This window comes from Chiloscyllium plagiosum, chromosome 3 (assembly GCF_004010195.1).
Source record: "Chiloscyllium plagiosum isolate BGI_BamShark_2017 chromosome 3, ASM401019v2, whole genome shotgun sequence".
Lineage (NCBI taxonomy): Eukaryota > Metazoa > Chordata > Chondrichthyes > Orectolobiformes > Hemiscylliidae > Chiloscyllium > Chiloscyllium plagiosum.
Genome location: NC_057712.1, coordinates 40460583 through 40470171, shown reverse-complemented (window position 1 = coordinate 40470171; position 9589 = coordinate 40460583). Strand labels below are relative to the sequence as shown.

The following is a 9589-nucleotide window of genomic DNA, read 5'->3' as shown; positions in this document are numbered from 1 at the left end:
TGCAGAGAGTGGTACCTGTATGGAATGAGCTGCCAGAGGAAGTGGTGGAGGCTGGTACAATTGCAGCATTTAAGAGGTATTTGGATGGGTACATGAATAGGAAGAGTTTTGAGGAATATGGGCCGGGTGCTGGCAGGTGGGACTAGATTGGGTTGGGATATCTGGTCGGTATGGACGGGTTGGACCAAAGGGTCTGTTTCTGTGCTGTACATCTCTACGACTATGACTCTAAAAGGAAATAATTTTGTACCTTAGTGGCCTAATAAATTGGCATCCCAGCCACCACCTTAAACATTTACTCCTTCCATCATTGTACACACTGCTGGAACTGTACATCAATCTACAAGATGCACTGCAAAAACTCACCAAGGATTTTTCAAAAGCACAGTCCAAGCCCACAATCTTTACCTCTGAGAAGGACAGGGACAGCAGATAAATGGTAGCTCCAGCATCTGCAAGTTCACTTCCAAGCCACACAGTTTGGAAATATGTCAGCTCTCCTTCACTGTCACTGGGTCAAAATCCTGGAACTCCGACTCTAACGATACTATTATTGCCACTTAATTGTATTTGGGGCTTAAAACCATTTATTCCATCAGTCTTAAACTCCTGTCTCCTGTCTCCACTTGATCACTAAGATCTAAGAACATTCCTCCCTTTGATCAGGAACTATGGGGGCATATTATAGAATTTTGAAAATGCTAGAGAGGAGCAAAGCACCTCCTTTTGGGTAAATGTAGTTGCCCCACATGCCTGGGATGGATTCTTGTTCACTGAACTGGAATCAGAGATAGGACTATAAAACTACAGACTGACCAATTAGCCTGCACTCCTCGGGGACTATCACTAACTGAGAGGAGCTTGAACACTGTGATCCTGTCGGCCATTAATAAACTATCATTGGCTATGGCTCAGTAAGTAGCATTCTCACCTGTCATAATGACAGTGCTCAAATCTGACTTGAACAGAAAATGCCTGAAACATATAGCAGGTCAGGCAGCATTGGTGGAGAGAAATAGACTTAGCCTTTCTGGTTGATTTCTTCATCAGTAAACATTAACTATTTCTCCATAAGTATTTCCTGAGCTCCTGCTTACTTTGAGCATTTTATTATTTCAGATTTCCAGTATTAGCAATATTTTACCCTTGAACACTTACTGTGATGCTTCCAATCTAGTACTGAGACAATGTTTGTGCTGTTGGAGGTGCCATGAGACATTACATCAGGGTTCTGTCTGCTCTTGCCTGAATGTAAAAAATTCCCATGGTGCTATTTTGCTGAAGAACAGGGGCGTTCTCTTTTGTGTCCTGACAATTAATTACCTGATCATTAGCCCATTGCTGTATTTAGGAGTGTGCTATTTGTAATTTATTGCTGTGCTTCCTATATGGCAGTGTAATTCGTGCCACTGCAGATGCAGTGTCAGCCACAGTGTATCAGAATCTGTGACTGTTAAAAGTGAGTGGTGATTTTTGTGCATTTGTGCTTTCTGACAGTCAGTTATGCATTTTGTTTTGCAAGCTGGTCTTTCATAACTGTCTTCTCAATAATAAAATCAGTTCACAGAAAAGTGCAACTTGTAGCAAGCGAACAGTTTAACAGGCAGTTTCTTGTAATGGCATTATGAATGATTGTAGTTTATTTTCAATAGTTTCTTTCAATATCGATTCACTTAGAATTTTTGACGTCAGTTTGTTATAAACAACTGAGAGTTCCCATAACTGGCTGAGGAAATCTACCTATGCATTGCTGAAAATAGGAGTTTACGTTTATCGGAAATGCTTGAATATCTATTTCTTTTGTAGCTGTGTGTTTTTTATTGATTTTTTAAAAAAAAATTAATAAAAATCGTCAAATGCAGAACTGAAGACATGATCCTTTCACTGCTAGCTGAGCCAGCAGGCTATGTAATAATTCCCTCCATAAAGCTTTTTTGACTTTGGGGACAGCTGTGACCCTTCATAAGGAGGCTTTATTAATACAGTTTAAATGTTTCATATTTCTGAATATCAGCCTTTGCACAGATTAGCTTTTATTCTAAACTTGCTATCTCCAGTTAACAGTGGTTGAACCTTTACAAAACTGTCCCCAAGCTGCACAAACAATAATTCTCCTGGGGACTTTAACAGCAATGTTTCAGAGCAATTTTAGTATTTGGAAAGATAGGTGTTGCCAACATTCATAATGTGAGCCAAGTGGATATGCGCAGCCATCCCTGATGCCTTTCTACTTAGCAGCAGGAGTTATACTGTTCCTATGTGACACCAGTGACTTCACTTCAAAAGTACTTAACTTGTTGTATAGCACATCAAGGCACTACATTGTTGTGAGTGGCATTGTATAATTCATGTTCTGTGTTTAATCACTGTGATATTATACGCTGGACTATATTTAAATTGTGCGATATTATAGGCTGTGTAGAAACATGCGATATTACAAACTGTGGACTGTTCAGGAACGTATGTTTGAGATTATAAAGGAGTTAGCGCAAAACTCTATGAAATGTTGCAAACTATTGTTGGTATTTGATATCGGTTCCGTACCCAATAATGTGACCAATGGGTGATATTAAATTGGCATCATTAGGATGCAATGGAGGAACCGCCTTCAGCTTGAATCATTACCTCTTTGCAAAGCTATTGATAGCAGATGTGGCTGAGCCATATCCACTAGAAAGATGGTTGTTTAATGGTGCTACTGCAGAAAAGACCTGCCTTGTGTCACTTACTCTCTGAAGGTTACCCAGCAACTGGAGTCTTCTTTACCATGAGACGAATACACCAAGGGAGGTTTTATTTCTTATTGTTGACTCCACGTAGCAGTGGGATCAATCTTGTATTTCAATCATGTGAGACTCCAGACAACAAGTCCTTTCTATAGTTGTGTTGAAAACAAAACTGGCATTCAACTCGCTGTTCACTAGCATGACGTCAGTACCCACTGCATTAAAGACTAATAACAGATGAAGACAACACCGCAATAGCAAAGAAGAAGTAAGAACTTGCATTATATTTTCTCTATATCTGATCCATCTCATTCCAGAGAATGGGCAATGTGTTTTCCCTTGTATCCACGTCAATATTTAACATTCAGTTAACTTTAAAAGAAAGTACTGGGTCACTACCCCATTGCTGTGTGTAAATTGGCCACTGCATACCTTGCATGATGACAGTAGATGCACTTTAACAGCTCTTTATTGGGGACTGTGAAAGGTGCTGCAAAAATGCACTTTCTGTCTAATTTATTATTACTCTGTGAACCTGCCACAGAACTTCAGTTAGAGTTTGATATCGAGCTAGCACTGAAGAATGTGAGGTTTTTTCTCACTGCTCTTTGGATTCAGCAGCAGATGGAATAAACAACTGAAAATGGTCACCTAACCAGAGCTTTCATGTTTTCCAGTTTATCCATGGATGGCTGATTCTATCCTCTCTCCTGTTGCTATTCCTCTTCACGTACATTTACCTAGGGTATGTATTTGTAATATCCCTCCCATCTTCCTCAAGCTTTTGTCACTTGCTCCACTTACAGCTCAGTTTGTCTCACTTCTAGTGAAGTCTTTAAGACATACAATGTGGCCATGGATTATCCCACCCTGATCCTAATCATTTGGAACTTTGGAGCAGTAGGAATGGTTTGCATCCACTGGAAGGGACCTCTGCAGCTCCAGCAGGCTTACCTCATCATGATCAGTGCACTGATGGCCTTGGTCTTCATTAAATACCTCCCTGAATGGTCAGCTTGGGTCATTCTTGGCGCAATATCTATTTATGGTATGTGCAAAACTCTCCTCAGGATTCATAAACAGAAAGCATTTAATATTCAATTTATCACATTGATTGAGTACAGGATAGTCTCAGTGGGTTATTTTACTAAAAATAAATGACAACAGCTTGTGTAGTAAGGTGCAATATGTGCCTAAAAATAATGGAGAACAGGATGTTATCATGGCTGTGCTAACGTAACTGCGATCAGCGTGGCTCAGTGGGTAGTCCTGTCTTCTCTGAGCCTACCTTTCTGAGTGCCTCTCCGGAACTTAGCACACTATCCAGACACTCGTGGTATAATGCTGAAGGAGTGTTGCACTGTCAAGAGGTGCTGCCTTTTAGCTGAAACATCGAAGCAAGGTCAGGCAGTTGTAAAAGACCCCATGGCATTATTTCAGAGAAGAGCAGGAGAATTTTCTCCAGTGTCCCTGTAAGTATTTATTCCTCCACTAATGCCTTTTAAAAAAAAACCCTGCAGTTTGTGGGAGCTTGCTAGGTGCAGTTAAATTGCTGCCTTTCTTAAATTACGATGGTGATGACACTTCAGAATACTTCTTCAGCTTTGAACACTCAGCATCCAGCTCCATTGAGATTGAAATCTTTCTGTAATGGTAACTCAGTGTTCAGCAGATAGAAATGAAAGCAGTATAGGAGCTAGTATCATCGTTAAATTAACTCCGGGCTATCACGTGACCAATATGATATTTTTATAACTATTGCACATAGTGGTTTTCATTGAGTTCAATGTGATTGTCTTGATACTTCATTATGTCTTTTTTTTTCTACAGATCTAATAGCAGTGTTGTGCCCTAAAGGTCCCCTGCGTATGCTCGTGGAAACAGCACAGGAGAGGAATGAACCAATATTTCCTGCCTTAATATATTCCTGTAAATATACATTAAACCGCACCTACACATTTAGGAATTTTTAAAATCCAAATATCACTGATTGTAAAGGAAGGAAACACCTTGAAGTATGAGAACACCACAAAAGCTGATAGAACTCAGCATCATAGGGATTAAATTGGAACGCTAGGATTTAGTCTAATAGGAACTGATTTGGGATGGTGAGGTTCAGTGTATTATAGAAGGCATTTGGAAATGTAACTGTGCAGTGCCAGTGGGAAGAGGTTCGGATGTTGTATTATCGAGGGAGTTTGTTACCAATTTATACCCCAACATTCTCAATGAATGGTGCATAGAAATGTAGTAAATTGCATATTTGAAGTTTCAGTACATCAGTTTCTATGTTTGGTTTGGTGAGTTGGCTTAACGTTTGATTATATTTCAAAGGCTGGTTCTGTAATTCAGGCTCATGTTGAGGTATAACATGTCTGTGATTCTCAAGATAATCCGTTTGCGGGTGGGTCAGTTAGCTCAGTTGGCTAAATGGCTGGTTAGCAATTCAGTGTCACGCCAACAGCACAGTTTCAATTCCTATATTGGCTGAGGTTACCTTGAAGGCTGTACTTTGTCAATCTCACCCCGGCCTGAGACATGGTGACCCTCGGGCTAAACCACCAACAGACATCTGTCTCTAATGACAAAGCAGCCCTACAGTCTGGTAGGACCGTGGCAACTTTACCTTATTTAGTTTGGGAAAGACTAGCTCACACTCTTTTGTGTCTGGAATATGACAGGAAGAAGAACACTAGTCAAACTTGTCTTGAGCCTAACAAGTGGACACTAACTAGAAAATAAAAAAATTAAGTGCTGGAGAAACTCTGGTCTGGCTGCATCTATGGTGAGAGAAACCAAGTTAATGTTTCAAGTCTGATATAACTCTTCTTTGGAACTAAAAAAAACTGTGAAATGGTGGTTTTATGTTGTTAACAGCAGAGGTGGAGAAGCAAATGTGACAGATTGTAAGGGTCCCCAGAACAAAAGACATAGGAAGTGAGAATAGTGGTAAAGGAGATATAGAAAGTAGAATGAAAGCATATAAAAGAGAAAATAGGTTTGCTCTGCTGAGAGCAAAGTCAACAAGACATGGCCAGGGAAGGCTGGGGTATAAGAAAAATGGAGGACAGAGGTAATTGGTTGAAGTTGTGGAATTCAGTATTTCCAATGCTGACATTTCTATGCTGGGCCTGCTAGAGTGTTTCAATGATACACAACGCAGGCTGGAGGAATAACACCTCATTTTCTACTTAAGCACTTTACAGCCTCTAGAACTGAGTTCCACACCTCCTTTCAGTTGCAACTCCAGCAATATTTTGCTTTTATGACTGTGTCCTAACCAGTTCCTTTTCTCTGCAGCCACAATGGTTTGGTTGGTAACGATGGCGAAGCGAAGTGTGGACACTGAGGAGCCTCTGAACTACACCTGTAATGCAGGTTAGTGTGAGACTCGTGCTAAAGTAACTTCCATAAATCACTTTAAAATCTTAGAACCCATCCGGGTAGTTTGTTTGTGGAATGTAGCTCCCAAACTCAATTTGTCAATCACTGTGTGCTAATCATGTGTTATTGTAGGATCTTAACAGCATAGAGGGAGACCATCCAACCCACATTTGTCTTGTGCTGATTTTTTTTTTTGAAGTATTTCTGATTTTCTGGAGTCGATGGTAGTAATCCATCTTGAATGCTTGTAGCTGTCTGATTGAAAATGCTTACACGTTGCCGGAGTAGGAGGAGGCAATTCAGTTAAACCATGGCTGATCTGAAATTTCACTTCATTTATTCACATTTGTTCCTTGGCTATTAATACTCTCACCCAGTGTATCAGTCTCCACCTCAACATTTTTCAGAAGACTCCAGCTTCATCAGATTTTAGTTGTGAGCATTCCAGATTTCTACTATTTCCCTGTATGAAGAAGTTCTTCCTGACCTCACCCCTGAACGGTCTGACCCCTTCCTCCCCAGGGGAAACAGTTTTTTGGTATCTACCCTATCTTTAGTCATTTTAAAACATCTTGTTAAGGTCACCCCTGAATCTCCTACCTTTCAGAAAAATATAAAACTAGCTTTTCCAACCATTTGTTATGAGGTAACCGTTTTGTTTCTGATATTGTTCTATTCACTTAGCACTGCACTTTCTTCAAGGTTGGTACGTTCATCTGAGGTACAGTGCCCAGAACTGAATTACGTGTAGACCTAACCAACATCTCTCTCCAGTTGTGGCACAACTTTCATCTCTTCCAACAACCTGTGTTGAGTCTCACTTTCCCACTCTTTCTTCACAGTCTTGCAACTGAATTTCCTTCTTCTTTCTAACTTAGATAAATAGTGGCCATTCTTTCATCTCCACTTGACAAATGTCCTGAAACTCCCAGTGTAAGAGCACCATGAAAATGCCTGTAAAACATGGACTAAAGAAAATCCAACTTGTCAAGTAAGCACTGGGAATGTCAGCCTTGCTAGTAATGCCTACATCTTGAGAATCAAGTGCTGAAATTTCTACTGTCTGTCATCTGAAAAGCAGTTCCTATCTGCAGAAGGCAAGATAGTAGGCAGGTCTGACAAATTAGCTGAGGCAGTTCAAAGGGACTCTGATAAATAACCATCTGAGGGCTAAACATTGCCTAGCAGTCACAATAAAATCTGGCTGTCAGAGGGGAAGTTCATTTTCTAATATTGGATCCTGTTGTATTTTTACCTTTTCATTTTATTTTCGTGGAAGCAAGCCCAGCTTCCTGGAGGCCACTTACAGGAAGTTTGTGCACATAGTTCAGTGGGTGGAAAGATTAAAGACTGAATATTACGTCAAATGATATATGGAGAGTGAATAGGCAATAGGTCCAATCTAGTGAAAGGCGCAGCATGAACAAAAATTCTGAATTGTTACACAGACAGACACACACACCCCCCCCACTGTGCAACAGTCCTCCAAAAGTTTACAAAATTATAAGAGGCATAGACAGAGTAGACTGTGCAAATCTTTCCCCCATGGCAGATGTGTCTAAGGCCAGAATGGCATACATTTAACATACGGAGTAAGTTGTTTAGAGGGAATCTGAGGAAAAAGCTTTTCACCCAGGCGGTGTGGAAAATGCTGCCTGAGACGGTGGTGGAGGCAGGTACTTTTGCAACATTTAAGCAGCATCTTGATGAGTACTTAAAATACCAGGGCATAGTAAGCTATGGAGTAAATGTAGGTAAATGGCATTAGTGTAGTTTGTAGTCTGTTGGTCAGCATGGACCTGGTTGGCTGAAGGGCCTGTTTCTATACTTCATGACTCTGAGAACTGGTATAATTTGGCAAATACTTGGGTGCTTAATGAAAAGAGAAGCAGCAGGTGGAATGGTTGGGTCACAGGAGTGGCTGAATGGCCTCCTTCATCTATAACTATCTTGTACTATTCATCTTTAACATTATGCTGTTATGATAATGAAAATTAGGACACCATTTGCTATCTTAGAGATGAGGGATAATATTACAACATGTCTGTGTGTGGGTAAGCTTCAGGGGGAGCACTATAGCACCAAACTTCCCAGTATTTGCTATCAGTGAGGAGGGGATGGGGGGGGGTTCAAGACATTGCCATAGCAATGAAATTGCTTTGCCCTCTGTTCCCAAAGAAGGCCATTCAGATATGACAGATGAGAGTGGGTGGTGCACCCTGATGTCGGGAACACCCAGTAGGACAGACTTGAGGGGCTGAACAGCCTGGTTCTGTGTTTGAGGTCAGTAATTTACTGTCTGCCATGGTAAAACCATGAGAAACAATCTGCTTATAAGTTTTTACAAGGTCACTCATGGGATGTGGGTGTTACCAGGCCAGCATTTCACTCATAGGATGTGAATTTATTGTCTGTTCCTAATTGCCTAGAGGGTAGTTAGGAGTCAGCCACATTGTCTGGGGTCTGGAGTCATATGTGGGTCAGATCAGATTTGTTTCTCTACAGGGCATTAGTGAAACCAAATGATTCTTTTACTGACAACTGACAGAGATTACATATCATTATGAAACTAACTTCTAATTCTGAATTCTTCTTAAAAGATTTCATCATCAGTCCTGGTGGGATTTGAACCCACATGCCTGGTACTCTGGATTACTAGTCCAGTGACATTACCACTATACTACCATCTTCTCCCCAAAAGTAGAGTTCCTCCTTGCTGCCAATTCAACGAAGCATTTAGTACAAGGTTTTAACTTGCCCAGCTGTTCTTCAGTGAGTGCACAACCCACTGTGTGATAAGAGCTTCACATTCTGAGGATGAAAATACAGAAAAGAAAAGCCTGTGAAGGGGAAGATGAATGGTGCATGGAGATTCATTGAATAATTTTCAGAGTTCCAGGTTATTTTCAGTAAAATGTGTCCTATAAGTTGTCTTTTGAAAAGGCTACAGTAGAAATCTGAAGGAAAGGAAGCTTTGGGAACAGGTGAGGAGTAGATTTGCTACCTGTGATGGGTTTCATGCTGCATGGTTTGAACTCATTAAAATGGTCTCATAAGGTCTCACCCAGCAATGCTCTCTCAAAATTGTCAGCCCATAGCAACAGTGAATTAGGTGTTCCAGTCCTCCAGGCCTGAGGATTAACCTCTGGTACATTACCCTCAGCAAAAAAAAAAATTCCAAGAGGAAAATCAGGGGTTCTTTTAAATAGGTGGTGTTTTTGCTTGTAACACCATTGGAAAAGGGAAGAAAGACTGTTTGACTGAGGGTTGAAAATGGTCCAATCAGATCATTAAAGAACCCTTCCACCTTCCTCTGGGATGACCATTGGCAGGAGTATGTGGGTGTGGGCGAGATGGTTAGAGGAGAAAGTGAGGTCTGCAGATGCTGGAGATCAGAGCTGAAAATGTGTTGCTGGAAAAGCGTAGCAGGTCAGGCAGCATCCAGGGAACAGGAGAATCGACGTTTCGGGCATAAGCCC

At 40.9% G+C, this 9589-nt stretch overlaps 1 protein-coding gene across 3 annotated transcripts in view; it reads left to right on the top strand.

Moving 5' to 3' along the window:
* The window catches only part of psen2 (presenilin 2), a 23587-nt gene that overhangs the window by 9900 nt on the left and 4098 nt on the right, over window positions 1-9589 (top strand). For all 3 annotated transcript variants that reach the window (XR_006309862.1, XM_043680750.1, XM_043680746.1), the window contains exons 5-8: window positions 3404-3471; window positions 3554-3774; window positions 4557-4655; window positions 6027-6104. Coding sequence is in view for 2 of the 3 variants with exons in the window: in XM_043680750.1 (XP_043536685.1) it covers window positions 3404-3471; window positions 3554-3774; window positions 4557-4655; window positions 6027-6104 (466 nt within the window). In the remaining variant the exon portion in view is untranslated. The remainder of the gene's footprint in view (window positions 1-3403; window positions 3472-3553; window positions 3775-4556; window positions 4656-6026; window positions 6105-9589) is intronic.